Raw genomic sequence first — 24,214 nt, 5'->3', positions numbered from 1 at the left:
GAGAAGTTATTAAGGGCCGTGCTAATCTTGATGATGATGAGGATGATGATGATTGGATGATGAAGTGGAAGAAGAAGAAGAAGAAAAGAAGTTGAAGAGAAGAAATCGAAAAAGAAAAAGAAAAGAAAAATCAAAAGAAAAGAAGAAATTGAAAAAGAAAAAGAAAACTAAAAGAAAGGGAAGAAGGTGGTTGATGAGGTGGTGAAACCGGTTATGAAGAGCTAGAGCTAGTCAAAGGGTTCAAAATATGAAAGTGCTTAATTTTCCTATTCTTGATGCCGAAGAAAGTTGTGAGGAAGATGAAGTAAAGGTGATTGATAGGGAAGATTATGAATCTAACCTACCTCCTTCTAGGGAACCGACTCCTGTTCCCATGGAAACCAATCCTCCTTTTCCTCCATCTCCACAAAAATCTGCCTCACCCTCTACCCTAGCACCACAAGATGATCTATCCCTCCCTCTACCTCAAAACCCTCCTGTTCTGTTCCTAAAGCTAAGGAAACAGTTGGTGTTCCCATTCTAGAGGAACAACCTGCTGTTCCCAAACCCAAGGAACAAACCGAAACCCAAGCCTTCTCAAGCTCCCTCGCTTCTCAAAATCCTACCATTGGTTCTACATATACTCTAGCTCATGCTAGAAGGTTGGATTCTTTGTTTTCCTTGGTTATGGGTCATTCGGAAGCAATGATGGAGTTTGCTACGGAAGCTAAGGATTTAAATGGGTTGGTAAAAGGGGTTATGAGCAAAGTTGACAAAGCCTTGGATGGACAACAAAAATAATGGCTGGCTTGGTGAACTTTCTTCCTCATTCAAGCTATGAACTCAGATTGTTGAAGTTGGAAGAATTGTGCTCAAGGGAAATGATACAATGGCCGAAAATCATCAAGAAGTGATGGCAAAGCTTCATGATGTGGTGGAAGAAGTAGAACAACCTCCCTCTCCTAAACATAAACTTTTCCATTTAGCTTGTTTTATTTTGTGTGGGAACATGAACTTTGTTTAATATTTGTCTTTTCTATCCTTCTCCTTTAATCATGCTACAATGGAACTTCTTGGTTTGCTTAATTCTAAGTTTGATCTTTTTGCATGTGTGCGTCTAAATGAATGGCTAATATTCTTGGATTGCGGTTTTTGAGAGTTGAATGCTTTATTTGCTTATACTAACCAACTTATTTCTTACAAGTTTGGTGTGTGATGTGTTTAGTGAATATATTCATCTTTTGAAATCGTGGAATGTTTTTGAAGATGCCAAAGGGGGAAAGATAAGGCAAATCAGAGTAAGTAGTAAATTTTTTTTGTCATGAATTATGTTCTCATATTTCGACTTTACAAAATAAAATAACGAGTCTATAATATTAATTTAACTTGGTTACATACTTTGTTAAAATTATTTTTATATGACTTATATATATTATTTTTAGTATATGCCTTTTGTTGTCATCTTCAAAAAGGGGGAAATTGTTGACCCTTGAGTTTTGAAGATGACCTAACCACAAAAGACATAGTATATTTTATTTATGTTTTGCAAGGTAATTCATGCTCGAGCTAAGAGAATACTTGATTGAAGATTAAAGCGGAGAATTAATCAAGATCGAAGTAAAGATGTTCGAGAAATGAAGAATCAAGCATGGAATGAAGATTAGAATACATTAGGGTATTTATTAATCTTCTTGTTAAGGTTGAGTAATAGCTTTATTAAGTTCGTGGTGAATTCTCAAAGGAACTTGGTTCTGTTCCCATGAAAGGAACAGACCTGGCACTATAGGAACAAGGCTTAGGAACAAGACTTAATAATTAGGGAACAAGACTTTAAAACTAATTTAGGAACTTCTAAGTGACTAATATTGTGCGCCTAAGTTTTGTGTGCCCAATATAGTTGTTAGAGTTTTTAGGGATAATTTGACTAAGATCCAAATTTTAGGAAGTTAGTTTAAGTTTGTTAGGAAAAGATTTTAAATAGATTTTCTGATTTTAAAATATCTGATTTTCAAATCTTATCTTTTTAAAATATATATTTTATCTTTTATATTTTATTTAAAAGATTTAGTTTTCGAAAATATATTATTTCCGATTTTTAAAGTTTCGGATTTTTCGAAATAAAAACTGTTTTCCGGTTTTGTAAAAAGATTTTGAAAAAGATTTTTCCTAAAAACTAGCTAAAGGATTTTTATTTATTTATTTCCTAAATTCTAGCTTACACGCCTAAATGATTTACTGCTTCAAGTTTATGGAGTTAGTGGATTTAGTGGCTAAGTTAATTATCCTCCAAGAATTTAATTAAATTAAATAAGATTAATTATTCTCCAAGCTTGCAAAACCACGTTATTTGTTACTGCTTCTATGAAGTGAAGTAATGGGTTAGTGGGTGATGCACATGACTTAGAATAATAATTTAATTTAATTAATTAATTAGAAATCATGGAGAACATGTGATAATGGTCTAAGTTAGTGGAAATCATGTCTTGTCTTAAAAGTCTATAAATAGGCGCCTAATTCACTTGAGAAAAATTGTGTCTGACTTAGTTAATTTGTCTTAAGTTATCTAAAGTGTCAGTGCCTTTCCTTAAGAGAATTCATACTTACATTAATCGAGTTTTATTACTCTTCCATTGTTTTACAAAGTGTATTTTTGGAAAAAGGGTTTGAGTGAACTCTTGTAAGTGTGAGAAAGCTTTGAGTGAAGCAAGAGAAAGAGAAAGAGAAAGAGAAAGGAACTTCGAGTGAAGTTTGAGAGAAAACGTCAGTTGTTGGGAACTGTCGTTGGGAACTTGAGTTGAGTGACTTAAGTTGAGAATCGAGAGAAAAGTAATAGGTTGTAATCAGAGTTGTTTTGGCCTATTATAGTGGAAAGTTGTTTAAAATCCCTTGTGGTCGAGGTTGTTTCTTCCTACTAGGCCTAGGAAGTTTTTCCTCGTAAAATCTCTCGTGTTCCCATTGTTTGTTCCCAAGTTTACTTTTAATTCCGCAAAAAGTAGTGCTTATTCTCTCACTATAATTCACCCCCCCCTCTTATAGTGCTCATATTATACAACAATTCTGATATGTATTGCCGCTTGGAATAGGAAAGTGCATTCATTTGAGTTTGCATCATCACTTGAACTTTGGAATTTTCCTTGAATTAAGGTTTTGTCTTCATGTGGAAGGATAGGTGCTTTTCTGATCATCCTCGGAAGATGAAGTTGATGGAAATGAAACTTTGTTCTTTTCTTCTTTTTGTTTTTATGATAATTGATATTTTGTTGTTTTCTACCTTTGGGTGATTCATCAGATATTCAGGTGGTACACCTGATATTTGATGAGTCGTCATTTGAATACCTGTATGAAAATGTTAGTAAAATATGTCCCTTATTTTTGCCTAATTGATAATCACTTAGCGGGATCTTTTTATTTTTAATGCCCTAACTTTTGCCAGGAAGATCCTGCGGGCTACTTTTATTATTTTATTTTAAAAAGAGAAAACTTTTTCTTCATTATAAATAAGGATCTTGAGCACAAGTTCCTCCAAATGGGTTGTCAGATCAGGAATGGACTGATAAAGCGGGTGAATAGTCTGAATTTTGGATTAAAAGTTGAGTTTGTCTTTTGAGAAGTTTGATTTCCTTGTTGAGTAATTCAATTTCAGATTCTTGAATTTTTGGGTTTTTTGTTTCTTTTTCTTTTTGTGGAGTAGGAGGGTTAGGAATTTCTTTTATAAGTTGATTATCTGCAACCATTTGATCTTGGACGGTCTTTAATGAGCAAAAATTCCCAATGGCAAATTTTCCCACCACTTGATCTTGAATTCACGTACCAAAGACATGGGGAGTGGTGTTGGGTACCATTGAATAATATTATAGGACCAGCACATTATCCATGGGACATTGAATTCTCTATAAAATAGGAGTTTTGTGTAATATGGAGTGTTGGTTTGTGCATGTGTGGAGAAGAATTCATAGGATTTTTTCATTCTCATCGGCCATATTTGTTGAGAGCTTCCAAAGTAGAGCTACTATTCATAAAACCATATGAGAAAATTATTTGGACATTGAGGAAAATGGTGAAGAACCACGAATGATTAAATTTTCTTAATAAGAATGCTCGAAACCATGGCATTCGATAATCGCTGTAATTATATTCTTGGGGTTGGAAAGGGACCGATAATACTTTCGGAACATAAGCAGATACCCATTCAGTCTCTGGGATGATCTTCTTGCTTTTGCACTTTGAATAAGCTATATAATTACCTTTTTCACTATGCTCAATTTCTACATGCAGACTTGGTATCAACAAGTATGAATCCATAAAACCTCTGAGTTTTATAAGATGTTTCAGGTCGGTATTGACAATACATTTGGAAAAGAGAATTAGTGAATTTGATAAGTTCAGGAATTTGAGGGAGTCTCTTTGAAACGGGTAAGGAGTAGTTGTTCCTTATGAAGTTTGGTGATGTATTTGTGGATTTCGGAATTTGAAGATTAGGACTTTTGAGTGGTTGATTTTGAGTTTGAATTTTGAGAAGGATATTTGACTGCTTAGGAATAAGATAAAGGTGAAAAATCGAAAAATGCGTCAAGCATATCTGATGAAGATGCTTTTCTCACTTGATGGGGGGAGCTTATGAAATCTCGTCACATAATCTTCTGGTTTTTTAATACCTTTGCCTTTATTAGAATCTTGATTCATCTTGCTTCCTGTAATAATTAAACTTAATTATTACTACTATTGTCTTTTCCTTGTAATAATGCTCTAGTTAAAAAAGCAGGAAGAGACTTATTTTCTCTTTTTATGAATAATATTTGAAAATCAAAAATTGTAATATAGCTTGCCATCTGACGAAAATTTGTTTCGAAAAAATATTTTGAACATCCTTTTGTAATATTTCTTTTGCAGATTTACAATCTATTCTTAGTAAAAATGTTTTATTATAGAGATCATCTTGAAATTTTGAAAAACAAAGAACGATAGATAAAATTTCCTTTTTAAAAGTCGAATAATTTTTTTTGAAAACCTAACCATAGACCTGAATGAAATCAAATTATTTGCTCGCTTTTATTTTCAGAAAATTTTTGTTTAACAATGCCTCCATAACCCATGTCGGATGCATCTGTTTCTACTATCATGAATGCATTGAGGTTTGGGAGACCTAAACATGTAAGGGACTTAACTTTTTCTTCTAACGTTTATATTATATGTGTATGTTTTCGTGACCAAGCTGGAGGATTTTTCCGTAATCTTTGGTAAAGACATGAACAATATTGTCTTAAATTAGGGGAAAAAATCTGAAATATAATTAAGGCATCCTAAAAATCTTTGTAATTGATTTTTGTCTTTAATGTCATCTGAAAATTTGTCAGCAAAAATTCTATGGCTCTATTAATAGATTTTATAGTACCTTGGAAAATATCATGTCCTAAAAATCGTATTTTAGTTTGAAATAGTAGCATCTTGGGAAAAGAGACAACTAAAACATTTTTCTTAGTAACATGTAAGGAAATATTAAGGTGTTTGAAATATTGATCTAAGGTATCTGAAAATATTAGGACATCATAGACTATAATATTTTGGATTAAAAATATCGTTCATAATATTTTGAAATTTATATGGAGCATTTTTTAAGCCAAAGGGCATTACACTCCACTCATAATGTCTAAAAGGAACATTAAAGGCAGTTTTGTATCTATCCTTTTCATATATTTGAATTTGCCAAAATTCACTTTTCATATCAAATTTTGAGAAGATTTTTGCATTATAAAGACGACTCAATAAATATTTTTTATTAGGGATTGGATATCTAATCCATTGTAAGACTTTTTCTTTGAAACTAACATTTTCATTGATTCAAAGTCATACGACATCTTCAATAGAAGTCAAAACTAAACAAACACATATCACAATGAAATAAATACAATTCTAATATAACAAAACCATGATCGTTGAGTAGATCTAATACTTCTGAAAACCCTCGTCTTTCACATCGATGTTTGATACAGCCTTATGTAAGGGGTTTTCTGTCGATCTTTTGTAGTTTTGAAGTAGAACCGGATTCAAGTCAAGTGATTGTAAACGAAGTCTTGACATCTATTGCAACTCCGCACAAATTTCGATCAACAAATAGATCAACATCTTGAATAACACAATAACCCAATAACAAATTCTCTAAACTCTCACATGGAGAGAGATAAAACCCAATATATGGGTAGACATAACCCAATATCAGAGAGAGATTGAAGTTTATTAGAAATATAAACATAAAAGACTAGTAACAAAAGGAGAAAAGGGGCTTACCACCACCCAAAAGGATGGTGGTAGACCTTAGGTTGAAAATTAGGGTTTTGTGGGAGAGGAGAGAGAAGAGAGAAAAAGAAGGAGAGAGGAGGCGTGATGGAACTTTATGAGATCATAATTAATTACTAATCTAGGAACCCCTCTTCCTTTTTCCGCTTGATTCATAACATAAAAAGTAGCACAACTCCAAGGAGATTTAGATGGTCTAATTAACTTATTATCTAATAAGGTTTGAATTTTTTTTTTTTTACAAAAGTCTACATTTCTTGATGCATTTGAATAGGTCTTGTCTTAGTAGGAATAGCTTTTTCTGAAAATTCTTTTTCATATGGGAATGAAACCATATGTTTTTTCTTTTTCCAAAAAGCATTAGGAATATCTGCACATTTCTTCTTTAAACTTTTGTTCTAAATCACATATTTTCTTTTGAATATAAGGGTTTTTTAATCTTTCTTCTATTTTAAGTATGATATTTCTTGTTTTAAAAGAGAAATTTGAGATTCCCTATTAGTTATTGTATTTACTTGTTGAAAAATAGATGAAGATTGTAATGTTACAAAATCTTTTTGGTAAAAAAAAATTAAACTAGGGAAGCGCACGATGCACTATTAATGTCAGTTTCTGCTTTTTGGCCCACTTGCATATATTTATTAATTATAGTGGTCCCAAACTTCCCAACTCCTAATTCTTATCAGATTTCAAATTAAATTAAAAATTAAAAATCATTTAATTTTGAAAACTATTAGTTTCTCTTTCATTCCTTTCCCAATACAGTCAATTACTCAATTCTCAATTTCTCATGCTAAAAAAAATTAAGCCCACTGACTGTCTTCTCACACTCTCACTGTCGGCTGCCCAGTCAACATTCAGGCACCGCAGCACCGCTCCTCGCCTCCTCCGACCAGCCCGCAGGCAGCCATCGCCCAGCACACCAGCAGGTATTATTTTATTTACATTTACAGAATTTAAATTTTAATTCTTTTACATTATTTATTTCCTAATTCCTAAATTGTATATTTAAAATCTTATTTGGTTGATATTAATTGTAATATTTGCATATATGTGTCATGTGTGAATTTTTGAATTTGTAAGGTGTGATAAGTGATTGATGCATTTAGTTTATTAGTTAGTTTGTTGTTTATTTTTTTTATGAATGTTGAATTTATAAAATGTGAATTTGTATTAATTAGGTAGTGTTAATTAATTTATAATATTCTATGATGATTTAGTTCTTACGATGGTAATTTATCGATTGATTTTCATATAGTTTAATAGTTAGTTCATAACTTCATATGTATTAATTTGTACTAAATAATGAATATATGAAACGATGAGTGATACACCTATAGATCAAAAAAATCATAAAGGCAATGGGAAACAACCCGATCTTCGACAATTTATATTCAAGAAAATGAAATCTCAAGATAATTCATGTTCTTCAACGCCACCGGTAGATAGTGGTACTCCATCAAATGCTAGTGCATCTCCATCTTATGATTCTCCTCAAATTAACAAAAATGATATGAATTTGTGGGTGGTTCAAATACGGATAGTGTGCCATTAGAGAATGAGGAGTTGGTTTATGATGTTGAACTTCTTCCTCATGACCCGGGAAAAAGAATAACATAATGGATTATCCTTCAAATCAACGTAATGCGATTAGGAGGGCATATATCCTTAAAAAACCTTGTCAACCAAAAACTCATAACTTCCCTCAAAGAGATCTTGGTGGGCCGCGTCCGCGTCGATTTGTTGCTTCTTGGTTTGATAAATGGGATTGGCTTGAATATAGTATCGAGAAAGATGCGGCATTTTGTTTTGTTTGTTACTTGTTTAAGAATGATATTGAAGTCAATGTGGGAGGAGATGCATTTGTAGATGGAGGATTTAGGTCATGGAATAAATCGGAAAGGTTTAAGACACATATTGGAGGTATAAAAAGTGCTCACAATCTTGCTTATGAGAAATATATGAATTTGAAGATAAGAAGAAAAAAAATCAATCATTGAAACTTTTGATGATGTAAGTGATGTGATTAAAAGTGAGTATGAAACTCGCTTGAGAGCTTCGGTTTCTTGTTTGTCTTATCTATTGCGGCAAGGATTGGCATTTCGTGGACATAAAGAAGATGAAGAATCTCTTAACAGGGAAATTTCATTGAGCTTTTGAAATGGTTAAAGTCGCATAATGAAAATGCTCTCGGAAATTGTCAATTGACATCTCCCATGATTCAAAAAGATATCATAAATTGTTGTGCCAAAGAAACAACTAAGCGGATTATAGAGGAAATTGGTGATGAATACTTTGCTATCTTGGCCGATGAATCTAGTGATGTATCCCAAAAGGAACAATTAGCTCTTTGTTTGCGTTATGTTGAAAAGAAAACGGGAAAGGTAGTAGAGCGGTTTCTTGGACTTGTTCATGTTGGGGATACCATTATCTCTTAGAAGTTTAATTATATCTTTGTTTGTTGATCATTCATTAAGTCCTTCTAAGATTCGAGGGCAGGGTTATGATGGGGCTAGTAACATGTAAGGTGAGATAAATGGCCTCAAGACTTTGATTATGGATGATACTCCAAATGCATACTATGTTTATTGTTTTGCTCATCAACTTCAATTAACTCTTGTTACCGTTGCTAAAAAGAATAATGAGTGTGGTTGGCTTTTTTATACACTTGGAACCTTGTTGAATGTAGTTGGAAATTCTTGTAAAAGAAGAGAAATGATTCGAGACATCCAAGCTCAAAATGTTGCTCGATGAAATAGGTGAACTTGAAATGGGATCAGGGTTAAATCAAGAATTTGGTTTGAAAAGACCCGATGACACTCGTTTGGGTTCTCACTACAAAACTCTACAAAATGTCATGAACTTGTTTCCTACATTTGTTGATGTAGCTGTGATGATTGGAAAATATGGTTCAAATGCGGATGATAAGGCAAAAGCTCAAGGTGTTGTGCTCTTACTAGAATCGTTTGATTTTGTTTTTATGGCACAATTAATGTCTACAATATTTGGGTACACTAATGACTTGTGTAATGCTTTACAAAGAAAAGATCAAGACATTGTTAATGCCATGAGACTTGTTTCTTTAACTAAAAAGGAATTCAAAAATTGAGGGATGGTGGGTGGGAGATTCATTTGAGTAAGGTTGTCTCATTTTGCAATAAACATGCCATTGTTGTTCCCAACATGGAGGATAATTACATTCCTCAAGGAAGATCAAGACGTTTTGTTAAAGAAGCGACATATCTTCATCATTTTCGGATGGAAGTGTTCATAGGAATAATTGATCTATAACTTCAAGAACTTAACAACCGTTTTGATGAGGTTAATATGGAGTTGCTTGAATGCATGGCTTGCTTATGTCCCAAAGATGGATTCTCTTCTTTCAACAAGAAAAAAGGTACTTGAACTTGTCACTCTTTATCCTTCCGAATTTACAACTAATGACTTAGATACTCTTGATTGTCAACTTGATATATTCATGGAAGATATGCGAGATGATAATGGTGAATTCCAAGATATCAATGATCTTTCTTCCCTCACAATGAAGTTTGTTGAAACAAATATAATAAGAATGAAGCTTATTCACTTGAATTTCTGCTCATCAAGTTGATGTTGATTCTTCCGATTGCTACGGCAAGTGTGGAAAGAGTGTTTTCGGAAATAACTTATATAAAAATTAAGTTGCGAAATAGCATGGGTGATCAATTTTTGAATGATTGTTTGGTTACTTTTCTTGAGAAAGAAGTGTTTCTTCAAGTTTTCGATGATGATATTATTGATCACTTCCAAAAAATGAGACTCGTCGAATGCACTTGTAATTATTTATTTTTGTTTATGTAATTTTTTCTTAGTTTGGAATGTATGACAATGAATATTAGACAATGTATTTCTGCGCTGTAAATTTTTCAATATTGAATATCCTTTGTCTCTTTTTGTGACCCCTCGATTTTGAAATCTTGGCTCCACCACTGGGTATACTAGGGAAAGAAATTGAAAAGATATTTTCTTTCCCATAATATTAGTATGAACACCGGTACGATCAACTGAAAAAGTATAAATTTGAGTAATAAAAAAGGAGTACCAAGTATTATTTCATTATTTATATATTTCATTAAAATGAATGTATTCTTAAAATAAAAACCTTGATTACAAGTATATGCATTTGGAAGTTTATATTATTTTTGAAGGTGCACCATTAGTACTATGTAATTTTTCTGTTGTTTTTTCGTAGAAGATGCTAGGAATTAGTCCTTCCCTTATACAATTTTGATCATCTCCACTATCTAATAATGCTATAGTATTTAAGTGAAAGTCATTACCTACTTTAAACGAAATGAGAATATACCATTTTTGAAAATTTATTCTATCTATAATATTTATTTGACCGTCTTTAGGATCTTGGGATAAAATTTGAATAGGAGGTGAATTTGAAGTAGAAGGTTGAGTCTTTTGACTACTATTTGACTCTAACAAAGCTATTCTGGTTTGAAGATCTAATTCTTTAGTTTTGAATTCTAACAATTGCTCTTTGATCTCTTTTACTTGGGTTTTAAGAGTACTAACTTCAGTTTGTAAATCTTTAGTTGTAATTTGTTTGAATATATTAGGAGTTGGATATCGATCAAATATTTTTGATAAAGTAACCGACTCAGTTCTAGTAGGATTTTCTTCTTTGCAAACAATATCTTTTAGCTTTAAAAGGTATTCCTTTTTTATATATGTGTCGTTAATTTTGTCTATAAGTTCAAATAAAAATTCTTTCTCATTATTATTTTTTGTGATAACATTAATAGAAGGAAAAGAGATAATGTCTACATATTTTTTAGGTATAGTCCAGTTTTAATAATTAATTGGAAAATATATTTTCTTACTATGTATTATGTTTGCATTATCACTATCATGTGAAAATAATTTTCTACAAAATGTAGCCATGATAATATAAATAATAAAATTTAGTGTATAAAGCAGTTAAGTAGATGCATATAAATGGGACCAGTGAGATCATCCTAATCGAGACCACCTTTTCTCCTCTTAACGACTGACCAACATATTTCACAAGGGTTGACCAACGTCTGACCAACACTTAGTGCAATTTCTTAATTACTAAACCCACGAATTATATACTATATAATGTAGGTAACTTTTAGTGAAAAGTAGTAACACTAGATAGTTGAACTAAATGCAATACATATAAAGATAATAGAATTCCTTTTAAATAAACAAAACATAAACTATCCTAATAAAATATAATAGCATGAACCATGAATTGTAAGTACTAACAAGTTTACGTAGCAAATGCGTGCATAAGTATATCAAATTAGCTAAAAACCGAAAACACTAAAAGACGAAATAAGAACCCATTTGTATTTTTAACACTATTAGTAGTACTAGTATGAATGCACTTTTCTATTCCAAACGGCAATACAAATCAGAAGTGTTTCAAATAACTCCAAAACTTATGTACTATAAATAGTCACATGTATCACCGTAGCAAAGCAAGTTCTTTTCAGAAGAAAATATTATAGAGCAAAAATTTAGAATCCTATACAAAAGCCTCACGCTCAAAAATAGAAAATGAATAACAAGCCTTAGATGGAAGCTCAATGCTTATTAATATGATTGCTATGCATTTTATTGGAAATTCAAAGGAAGAAATGTCAACAAACCAAGTACTAGTTCTTACTAATCTTAGGTGTCTTGCACTTGATGCTTGTCGTTGGTATAAAGATTAGAAATGTTATCTACGCAATTAAGTCCAAAAAATCTCCTGGTATTGAAGACATTACATCAAAATTAGGAACATTATCTATAAATAAAAAGGAAACAAAATTTCCCTTTGATATAGCTACCCACATATTGATACTTCAAGTATTCCCATATATTGTCAAAAATCTCTTAATTTACCTAAAAAAAACAACTCCTTTAATTAGTAAGATTGAAGAGAGATTATCTAACCTAAGTATTTATAAGTCAACTAATAATATTAATGTTTTAGATAAATACAATTCAAATAAAATATTAGATGAAGAAAATGACATTAACAAAATAAACAATAGTTCTTGGAAAAATGTCTCTAGTAGAAATTATCTTTCGAGGATGATCAAAAAAGCACACATCCTTCGACATAAAGACAAAGCTTCCATTCAAAGAAAATTACAAAGTTCAAGTGATGATGCAACTTGCAATTATCATGGAACAAATGGGAAAAAAAATGTTGCTATTATTTAGGGATAGAAAAAGTATCATGTTGATGTCAATGATAATAAAACTACATTTACACCAAACGTGCAATTTTCTTCATAATTTCATTACCATTGATACCACATTTTAAGTGATAAACAACTTAAATGGTAGTAATACATTTTGATGAAGAAAAGAGATATTTGGATATCGACATCGGGGCCACGGCTAGAGTGTGAAAAGAGCTAATTTTAATTTATTTATTTTTATATGAAAGGGCCATTTGAAAAAGTTTGATGCTGTGTAAACTATAAACGCCAAACACTCCACATTTCCATTTTTCGGACTCCATAATTTCCGCTATCACCTATCATCTTCCTCAATCTCTTCCACCAAAAATTCAACCTTTCATATCTTTAACTTTCTAACTTCTTCCATCAAATTTTATCATCAATTCTTTTTCATAATTCTCAAGATAAAATTAATTCATCAATTAGTATTGATTCTCTCTACATTATATAAAAACGTGTGGTATTTTTCTGACTAGCGGGAAAGAAATTAAAGGCCCCGATTCTCATTTTAAAACAGGGCCCATAAATCTCCAACACAACCCTGCTCGACAATCATTGTCATGGAACTTTTGTTGCAAAATTACACTAATATTTATGACTATCATTTCCTACCAAACAGGAGATTAATACCTATGTACTAAGTACAGTAAAACACTACAAATGAACAAAAGTCCCTTTAAAATAAGTAAAGATCATAATGGAATAGTATTACAATAGCAGTTAACTAATACTCCACATTCCATCCACCTCAAAAAAGAAAGTAAAAAAAAAAAAAAAGAACCTACTCCACAATCCCTTGAAAGTACTCCTAGTTGTTACAAATTAGCTAGTATAAAATTTGTTATGTTAAATTAGATGTTTGATTAGTAAATAAATCCAAAAGGTCTATATTCTACTCTAAATGCTGTCTGGCAATAACTTTAAAATTAGCTTTTAGATTAATTTAAAATAGTACTTGAAGTTACTTTTGAAGTACAATTGGAAAAGTTTTACACAATTAAGTAAAATAAGACGAGGAACTAGGTAGCAATTAGAAAAATGAAAGATAAAACAAGAAATACCAGACTGTCAATAGGTGTTCTAAGTTGCATATTTTGCCATACTTTCACTCCATACATGATACATACATGTTAAAATAACACTTACATACAAACTTCATACCTGGAAAGAAGAGATACCTAATCATTGGCATAATATAATTCCTGCAACTAGTACTCCAGCCTGTTACAAAGAATACTAGGAAAGATAACCTTAACATAATCAATAATCATAATCATTAATCCAACTAGTAGTCCAAATCATTTTGTTTGTTGTTAAATCAACAAATTAATTCACGATTAGTTGGCAAATAACTTTTATAACATTACCTATACTATAAAAGACTGCCCATCTATATGTCTCCCTGCACTCCACATTCCACAAGCAAGCAGAAGAAAGAAAACACAGTTCAGTTTCTCTCTTCAAATTTGTGCTTTAACACATTTTATATTTAGAAAGAAATGGAAGCCTGCAAGTTCACCACTTTCGTCGTCGCAGTCGTTATGATTTCCTCCTTATTCGCTACCTTTGCCGCTGCTCAAGATGCTACAAGCATTGCTCCAACTCCTGCGATGCAGAGTGATGGAGTGACTCTGCAACTTTCAGGTTTGGTTGCTGTTATTGCTTCCTTAGCAGCTTGGGCTTTCTAGATTTGACAATTGGTTCTCATGTTCCTTGTTCTTGATTTTTCCCTGTAACTTATGGATGTTTGTGTAAGATTCTTTCCATTAAACATCAATATTCTTCTGTGACTATTCAATAACAATGTTGGTTCTTTTTGTTTCACCTTTTTGTTGTTGATTCCATCTTTTTCTTTTCCTTTTTGTTTTTCTATTATCCTGTGTTGCTCAGACTCGCCTAGAAGCCAGAAGGCGAGGGTATGATGTATCCAAGTGTTAGACATGGTTATCATATGAAATTTTTGCAAGATTTTGGTCCAATGAAGTGTCTAATTACTTGTGCCCGAGTGTCAAGTATCCAACCCAAGTACTCCAGATAAAATGAGGAATCGGGGTAACAAAGATTATCGACAAAAATTGAATCCAATAACTAAGGGCACAAACAATAAAGTGAACGCTTGAAATATATATACCTAAAAATCAGCAACTTGCAGTTAAGGACCTATGTGTTATCGGTTTTAGTTCTTTAAAAGGAACCACAAAAATTAGTTTCCAATTTTTTGAAGTAATTGTTATCAATTTTTGTAATTTTATGGTGATTAGAATGAGTAGGACTGTTGTTGTTACATACCCATATCATACTATTGACTTTTTGAATCTTAAAACTAAAAATTTGAAACTGGCAATGATACCGAACTCGCCGGAGATCCTGACTGGAGAATAGCTGATAAACACTGAGAACAGATGCGTCACACAGCTAAACTGATTGTTGTCAGCCAATATATATAGTTGGGTGATTGAGGAAGTTCACTCTAAACAAAAAATGGCAAACTTTTGTACGTATTATCAAACTTGACACACCATTTTCAAGAAATGACAATAAATCACCGCTGCTTGATAGCACCAAATAATTCTTCAAATGACCGCTTAGGAGCATCAGGACTTGCAATTATCTCTACTACTTTGAAAGAAGCCTCGGTATGATTCAATGCCTCAACAGCAACTTCGGCAACTTGATCCCTTGATATACTGCCTCCCGAAAGAGTGTCCTACAAAAATATGTGCAGAATTTTACACGCATAAGTACCTGGAGAATAAGTAGACGTAAAGGAAGAAAAAGCACAGAAAAGAAAACAAATTAGAAGGCAAAGTCACCTCTGGGTCCATAATTATATTTCCAGAAGGAGGATCATTTTTCAACCCACCAGGACGTACAATAGTGTAGTTTATACCAGATTTCCTAATATAATTCTCAGCTTGTAGTTTTGCAACTAATACAAGTCCAAATACATTAAGAAAGATGTAGGCTGGATTAAGCAACTGCCCCATTGCAGCACCATTAACTAAAATGGAACTGATCAGAATGAATCTTTTGATACCACGCTTGCGACATGCTTCAATAAGATTGACAGTACCAAAATAATCCACCTGTATTCAGACGATGTAAAAATCAGACCATTTATATCGTATCACAAATCATGCATCAATGTTACTGCAACAGATATAACTATATGTTCCTTCCATAAATTACTCAACGTCACTATATGTTTCTTCCATAAATTACAAAAAACAGGAACAAGATTGTTTTGGCTCCAAACTCATTGATGTCAAACAAACAAGGACATCTGACAATTACTTGAAAGAGCACCAAACTAACAAATGTTCTAGGTGGAACACTGTCCCGCAAGTAAATTCAAAAATGTGATCATCAAGCAAGGACTAACTGTTTTAATCCAACTTCACAGTTAATGTTCTATTAATAAAGGAGAGCACCTTGTTTGCGGTACTAAACAGAAGTAGAAGGTACAAGTGAAGGTTTTTCTAACCTTCCAAGGAGCCAACGGATCCCATGAGCGTTGAAAGCCAGTTGCACATATTAAAGCGTCCGAGTCATCACTTATGGCTTCAGCTAGCTTATCTGAACCATCAGTAACATCTGCTTTCACCTGCAAACAAAATTTTGTACATTTTTATCATTTGGAATATTGGCCTGCTCCTCAAATTTCAATAGATGATCAACCTAATGTCGGTTCAAACCAAAAGCTATAACTCCATCCTGGAATAATGTCTCCTTACTCTTTTAAAAACGTTCCAACTACATAACAAGTACTCAAGTTCACTACATAGAAATGTCCTCTTTAGCATTTTTACTAAGTCATAACTTAGAAGAATTGACAAACTTTTATCTTTATGTCATCTGAAATACTGGCCTGCTCTCAAACTTTGTAGATTATCAACCTAATATTGTCAAAAAGCAAAATCTATAAATCCATCCTCAAATAGAGTCTCACTCCTTTGAATTCTCTTCTTCCTCAGAATTTTTACTAATAATCACAATCTATAAGAAGTGAAAAATCTTTTTGGATGCAGAGATTTTAAATTTAATAATTGAATTTACATTTTACATGTTGTGTAAGTCCAATCACAATAATCCTAATTTGTGAAGATGTGAATTAAAGTAAAACATCGTGCATCAGAAGTTCAGACGTTTAAACAATGTATCATAGCCAATTGGTGACTAAATGTATCCTAGAGCTTTGAAATGGCTCAACTACATGTATACATTAAGACACGCCTTAGCAAAACCTCAAGGCCTTTAGCAATAAGGTGGTTTGATTCATGCGGCTCTAACCCTTCCATCACAGAGATGTTGATCCTATTTCGTCCCTCAAAAAATGACACACTTAATAACATAACACATCATATTCACGAGTTATTAATCACTCATGAAGAAATCCAAATTTATGACCATGGTAACTTCCTATGCGAAGCAAAAATCAACCAAACAAAAATTTTGCACTTCTCATGAAACGCAATTATACAAGGAACATAACTTCTTAGGAAACATGATATGTCTATATTCAACCAAACAACCGCTAAATATACAATCCGAAGCACTTCGATTTATTATAACAGCCAATGATCATCTCCCCTCACTTAGTTTTTGCTGAGATTCTCATTTGGATACATAATTGACATGTTCCCCATACATCTTAGAAAAGGATACAGTCATACAAATAGCCATATGTAAAAGACACTCGAACGAATAAAATCTAGTTTACCTAATGGGCAATTTACCCACTACTAATACAATTTCAAATATGATGGAATCCAACTCCCCATCAACCATTATTTTTTAAAAGTCTATTATAAGCGGATAATCTACCTCATAGATTATGTAGATATGTTAAATATGTTAATATTTAGGAAAGATAGAATTAGCTCCTTAATTTTAGCCTAGAGTATCTCTTTGTAATTGGTATATGTACCTACTCAACTGCCGCCCATCTTCTTCTCACGGCAGCTCCGCCCACACTGCCTCCACGCTGCCACCATGACTGGCGGCGCCTCCTCACCTAAATCTACTATTTCTTCTTCCTCTTCTCCTTTCTCATCTCTTGCGGGTTCTAATGTTAAACATAACATCCCCATCACTTTAGACATGGAGAACGTGCAATACTCGACGTGAGCCGAGTTATTCAAGATTCATGCACGCTCCCATCGAGTCATTCATCATATTATTCCTCCGGCTAAAGGTAAAGAGAAGATACCTACAACCGATGAGGAAAAAGATAATTGGTCCACCATTGATGCAACGGTGTTGAAGTGGATTTACGCCACTATATCCCCTGACCTTCTCAACACTATTCTTGAACCGGATTCTACGGCTATGGAAGCGTGGAATCGATTACGGGATATTTTTCCAGACAACAAATCCTCCCGTGCGGTAACTTTAGAACAAGAATTCTCTAACACTTGTATGGAGGATTTCCCTAATGCATCTTATTGTCAACGGCTTAAAATGTTGGCGGACCAACTCAAAAATGTTGGGGCTCCGGTCTCTAACAACCGACTCGTTTTACAAATGGTAGCGGGCCTTACCGTGGCATATAGTGGTGTTGGTACTTTGCTTCGACAAAGTGATCCGCTCCTTCCCTTTTACCAAGCAAGATCCATGCTTGTATTGGAGGAAGCCGGACTTTCCAAGAAGGCTGGTGGCGCGGTGATGGTCGCAAATGCCGTGGAGTCTTCGCCGGAAAATGGTAGTCCTAACCGTGGGCCAAACGGTGGGAAAAAGGGCAACAAAGGCTCGAAAAAATGACAAGAAAGGGGGTGGCGGTGGTCACCGGAATTCCGGTGGTGGTTACCGTGGCAACCAGACCTCCACCGGCGGCAGCAAAACCGGCAGTCAGACGGCGGCCCAGCACCAGCAGCCGGTCAGACAGTGGGGCGGTCCTCTGCCAGCTCGCGGCCGTGGACCTCACATTGGGGGGTATAACCCTTGGGCTTTTCCTCCTCCTTGCCCATATCCCTTATCTCCTTCACCTTGGGCCAGACCCATGTATCAACCAAGGCAGCAAGGGGTGCTTGGGCCAAGGCCACAAGCTTATTCAGCTCAAGTTCCATCTTCTCCAACGGATATTGAAGCAGCTATGCACACTCTTGGACTCACCCCACCGGATCCTAATTGGTATATGGACACGGGAGCCACATCCCATATGACATCCTCCCAAGGTAATCTTTCGTCTTATTTTAATTTGAGAAATCATAATGGTATTGTAGTCGGAAATGGCCATAGTATTCCTATTTGTGGTTACGGTGATACTTCTTTACCTTCCCCTAACCCTCATTAGCTCTTAAAAAGGTTCTTCATGCTCCCAAAATCATTAAAAATTTGGTGTCTGTTCGAAAATTTACAACGGATAATTCTGTCACTGTTGAATTTGATCCTTTTGGGTTTTCAGTGAAGGATTTTCTGACGAGGAGACCAATCATGAGATGTGAGAGTCAGGGTACGTTATATCCTATCACCACCACAAATCAAGCCAACAACCACTCAACCTTTGCTGCTCTTGCACCGTCTTTGTGGCATGATCGTCTGGGTCATCCGGGTGCTTCTATTATGGATTCTCTTAGGCAAAATAAATTGATTCAATGTAATAAACTTAGTAATACTAGTGTTTGTTACTCTTGTCCTCTTGGAAAACACATTAAACATATTAAGTTACCGTTTGTTGCATCTACTTCTTCTACTATGATGCCTTTTGACATTATTCATTGTGATCTTTGGACTTCTCCCGTTTTGAGCTCTTTGGGCCATCGTTATTATTTAATTGTGTTGGATGATTTCACGAATTTTGTATGGACTTTTCCTTTAGCTAAAAAGTCACAAGTCTTCTCTACTTTCTTACAATTTCGTTCCTATATCCGTACACAATTTGAAAGGGAAATCAAAAATATACAATGTGATAATGGTCGGGAATTTAATAATGAGTCGTTTTGGGATTTTTGCAAAACACATGGTCTTTCCTTTCGTTTTTCATGTCCTTATACATCATCACATAATGGAAAAGCCGAAAGAAAACTACGTACTATTAATAATGTAGTCCGTACTTTACTTGCTCATGCTTCTCTTCCTCCAAATTTTTGGCATCATGGACTTCAAATGGCCACCTATCTTCTTAATATTCTTCCAAGCAAGAATCTTGCCTAGATGTCTCCTCTCCGCCTCCTCTATCAAAAAGAGCCTTCCTATTCTCATTTACGGGTTTTTGGGTGTTTGTGTTTTCCTCTTTTTCCATCCACCACTATAAATAAACTCCAACCCCGTTCTACTCCATGTGTGTTCTTGGGTTATCCGGAAAATCATAGGGGATATATGTGTTATGATTTATCTTCTAATAAAATAATTTTGAGTCGCCATGTGATTTTTGATGAGCAAACTTTTCCATTTGCATCATTACATACCCCACGGCCCTCCTTTTATACCTTTTTAGATGATTTGCCACCTCCCTTCATGTCCCCTCTCCCAAATCCAAACTCGCTGCCACTGGGCCTGACTCTCCAAGCCGGTCAGCCTTGCCCATCTCCCTTAGCTCACACACGCATTTCCCCACCTGCTGGGCAGCGTGTCTCTGCTGCCAGCTCTCCCTCCTTGGGCCCCCAGCCCACGAGCTCCCCTCCCTCACCTTCCAGCCCTTCCTCTTCGGGCCTGCAGTCCGCTAGCTCCCCACACTCAAATTTAGCCCACTCTCATCCCATTCCCCCTCCTCTCCCTCACGAAAATCGGCTTATAACCCGCAGCCAACACGGCATTCACAAACCAAATAGAAAATATGCTCTTGTCACTCATAGTGCTCGCTCCCCTCTTCCTTCTAATCCCGTGTTGGCCCTCCGTGACCCAAATTGGAAAATGGCTATGGATGATGAATTTGATGCTCTTATTAAAAATAAGACGTGGGAGTTGGTGCCCCGTCCTTCTAATGCTAATATCATTCGTTCTATGTGCATTTTTGCTCATAAGGTAAAATCTGACGGTTCTTTCGAAAGATATAAAGCTCGTCTTGTAGGTGATGGCAAGACACAGCGGGTTGGCATTGATTGTGGCGAGACATTTAGCCCGGTTGTGAAACCGGCCACCATTCGGACTGTTCTCAGCATTGCTTTATCAAAAGCTTGGCCTCTTCACCAGCTTGATGTAAAGAATGTTTTTCTTCATGGTGAGCTTCAGGAGACTGTTTATATGCATCAGCCCTTGGGGTATAGGGATCCCACTCATCCTGATTATGTGTGTCTCCTAAAGATATCTCTATATGGCCTTAAGCAAGCTCCCCGGGCGTGGTATCGCAGATTTGTGGATTTTGTTACTAAAATTGGCTTTTCTAACAGCAAATCGGATAATTCACTCTTCATCTATCGTCGAGGTACTGACACTGCTTATCTCCTCCTTTATGTTGATGATATCATCCTCACTGCCTCTTCTACCACTTTGCGGACATCTATTATGACTTTTCTTGGTTCCGAGTTCACTATGAAGGATCTAGGTCCTTTGAGCTATTTTTTGGGTATTGTTGTCACTCGTCATGCAGATGGTCTTTTCCTCTCACAACGTAAGTATGCTGAGGAAATTATTGAACGTGTTGGCATGTCCGCCTGTAAGCCTTCTCCTACTTCTGTTGATACTAAGCAAAAGCTTAGTGGGCACTCTAAGGTGCCATGTCAGGACCCCTCTCGATATCGGAGTTTGGCCGGGGCTTTACAGTACCTTACGTTTACTCGTCCGGACATATCTTATGCAGTCCAACAGATTTGCCTATTTATGCATCAGCCTATGGATGAACACATGAGTGCACTTAAGCGCATTATTCGGTATGTAAAGGGCACACTCACTCATGGTCTTCATCTCTACCCTTCTTCCATATCATCTCTCATTTCTTACACCGATGCTGATTGGGGTGGTTGTCCCGATACTAGGCGATCTACTTCTGGTTAGTGTGTGTTTCTTGGTGACAATCTCCTCTCCTGGTCGTCCAAGCGGCAAGCTACATTGTCCCGATCTAGTGTTGAATCGGAATATAGGGGGATCGCTAATGTAGTCTCGGAATCGTGCTGGCTCCGAAATCTACTTCTTGAACTTCATTGCCCTATTAATACAGCGACTTTGGTTTATTGTGATAACATCAGTGCGATATACTTATCTGGCAATCCGGTTCAACATCAACGGACAAAGCACATTGAGATGGATATCCATTTTGTCCGTGAGAAAGTGACTCGTGGTGAAGTACGGGTCTTACATGTTCCTTCTCGTCATCAAATTGCAGATATCTTTACCAAAGGCCTACCCTTAGTTTTATTTGAGGATTTTAGGGACAGTCTCAGCGCCCATCCTCCTCCCGCTTCGACTGCGGGGGTGTGATAGATTATGTAAATATGTTAAATATGTTAATATTTAGGAAAGATAGAATTAGCTCCTTAATTCTAGCCTAGAGTATCTCTTTATAATTGGTATATGTAATCAGTTTTGTAAACTCAATAATTCAAGGAATTATATTCTATTACTACCCAATCGAACTACTTACCATTTTACCCAAATAATTAACATATGTAGTGCATTGTCAGAAATCCAAATACAGAAACAAAATCATTACCCAAAAAATTAAAAGATTGGAAGAGGCAGTTAGGAATACTTACAATCTGAAGGGCAGGATTAGTAGAAAAGACAGTTTTAGCCTTGTCAATATCACGAACACCAGCCTTAACAGAAAATCCCTTAGCCAATAATTGCTCAACAATTCTTTTACCAGTGTTTCCAGTTGCTCCTGCAACAAATATCTTCTTCTGGGTATTACTTACTCCCACTTCTCCATCCTCCTTAATTTCGCTTTCTTCCATCTAAAAACAACACGCACACACACAAAAATGTAAACAAAAAAATTGTCAAAATGAAATTTAAGCTTATAAAGTTGATTTCTTGAAAAAAATTAAGCAGAGCATTGAATTTTCAATCTTAATTTTTTACCTTGTTTGCTCTGACAGAAAATGATAATGAGTGGGTTTTATTGAAGGGGAAAATTGGCGTGCAGGATTTGGGAAGAGAGAAAGAGAAAGTGTGGAAAATGGAAGTTTTAGAGAGGAAGGTGGCCATGGACTGTGGAGTTACGCAGTCCACCCGCCAGAAGTTTGGTTAACTACTTTACATCCTTATGAAACAGCCACGTTCCACCATGGCATTGGTGGCTTTTCTTTTTAACTTTGGAAAAATGGATCAAAATATCTCTAATTTTGGCTCATCCGCTTTTAATACTCTCAAATATAAGTTATGTTTAAATACCCTCAACTATGATAAAGGTTTGCTAAAAATGCACCTAAATGACCTGTAACCAGTTAGTAAGGTAATTTTTTTATTTTTTATTTTTTATTTATCTTTTATTTGTTGTATTAGCTTTTGTAAACCAAAACTCTCAATACCCCCACCACTCATTGCCACTTTTTCCTCACCCCCACTACCATCGTTCCGACACCCCAGCCCCCCTCCCCCCACCACCCTGTTGAATTCTGCCCTAACCCCCTTCGAAACCCCCCTCCCCTAACCCCCGTCGTTGTTGTTGTTTGGTTGCTAATGGGGTGATGCTCCCCTGCACCTCCCGCAATTCTCTCTCCTCCGCTCGCGTATATTTCGTCGGTCTTGCTCGTCTGTCACTGGTGATGGTACCACTACTGTTCGGCGCCGCATCTTGGCGGTGTTGTGTTGCTGGTGTGGAACAGTGGTATAGTTGTTGGTGTTGCTCTGTTGGTCGTCGTCGCTGCTATGGTGGCTCTTCTTCTTGACTTTTGACTCCCCTGGCCTATCTTGCTCGTATTCTTCTCTCTTCTCTGTCTTACTGTTGTTGTTGTTGGTTCTCGCCGCCTTGTCTTGGTGTTTTCGGAGGTACTTTCTCCATGTGTTATGGTGTAGTCAGTGTCGTCTCAAACATTTTGGAGGCCCTGTTCAAATCCTAAAATTAGGCTTTACAATTAAACTTTTGTCACTTTAGTTGATAAAAAAACTATCTTATATTAGTATTATAATTATATTTATATTTATATTCTTGCAACTTAAAAACCAAAAACTCATACCCAAATTGAAAATGTATATAACAGATCAATAGATAACCAAACTATATTAATTAATCTACTTACAAAGATGATAATTATTTTTCTATTTCGCTAACCTAAAAAGTTGTACTAAAGAGAGAAAAATTATGTAATGGAAGTAGTTGAACTGTGAATCAACAAGGCTGCAAATTCTACTTACTTTTCTTCCTTGGCAAACATCAATTCCAGCAAAACTCTTTTTTCCCAAACAATGTCAAATTACCAACAACAGTAGCAACCAAAAACAAAAAATCCTTTACCAGATGAGTCTGATATTATTTTTCCGTCTAAAAAATCAAAAGTTGAAATCTTTGATTCTTCTGAAAATAAGTTGATATTGTATGTAAGGGAAAAATTTTAGGTGCTAATAAATTATTTATTGGGGAGATCATTGATACTTAGGTATCACAAGGATTAAGAAAATTTGTGAAGTACATCATTGATCAATTGTAGAGGAATGTGAGAGGGTTGAATGAACGTTTTGGTTAAAGAAGAAAAAAATTAATGAGAAACTAGAAAATTTAAGAATGAACTAGAAAAGTTTCCACTTATTTTGAGAACTGTAGTTATTAGGGGAAGATAGAGGAGACAGAAAGAACTAAAAAGACTAGAAGAGTA

At 35.0% G+C, this 24,214-nt stretch overlaps 1 protein-coding gene across 1 annotated transcript; it reads right to left on the bottom strand.

Annotated features, from left to right (window-relative positions):
• Positions 1-14,934: 14,934 nt before the first annotated feature.
• LOC104883740 (hypothetical protein) lies at positions 14,935-22,680 on the bottom strand. Its single transcript, XM_010668295.4, has 5 exons — positions 22,482-22,680; positions 22,154-22,354; positions 16,009-16,128; positions 15,338-15,610; positions 14,935-15,231 (listed from the first exon to the last, which is right to left on the bottom strand). The coding sequence occupies exons 1-5, from the start codon at positions 22,605-22,607 to the stop codon at positions 15,067-15,069; spliced, it is 885 nt and encodes a 294-aa protein (XP_010666597.1). The 5' UTR covers positions 22,608-22,680; the 3' UTR covers positions 14,935-15,066.
• Positions 22,681-24,214: the final 1,534 nt, after the last annotated feature.

Source organism: Beta vulgaris, chromosome 8 (genome assembly GCF_026745355.1).
Source record: "Beta vulgaris subsp. vulgaris cultivar EL10 chromosome 8, EL10.2, whole genome shotgun sequence".
Lineage (NCBI taxonomy): Eukaryota > Viridiplantae > Streptophyta > Magnoliopsida > Caryophyllales > Amaranthaceae > Beta > Beta vulgaris.
Note: the sequence above shows the minus strand (reverse complement) of the source record. Positions and strands in the feature narration are given on the sequence as shown.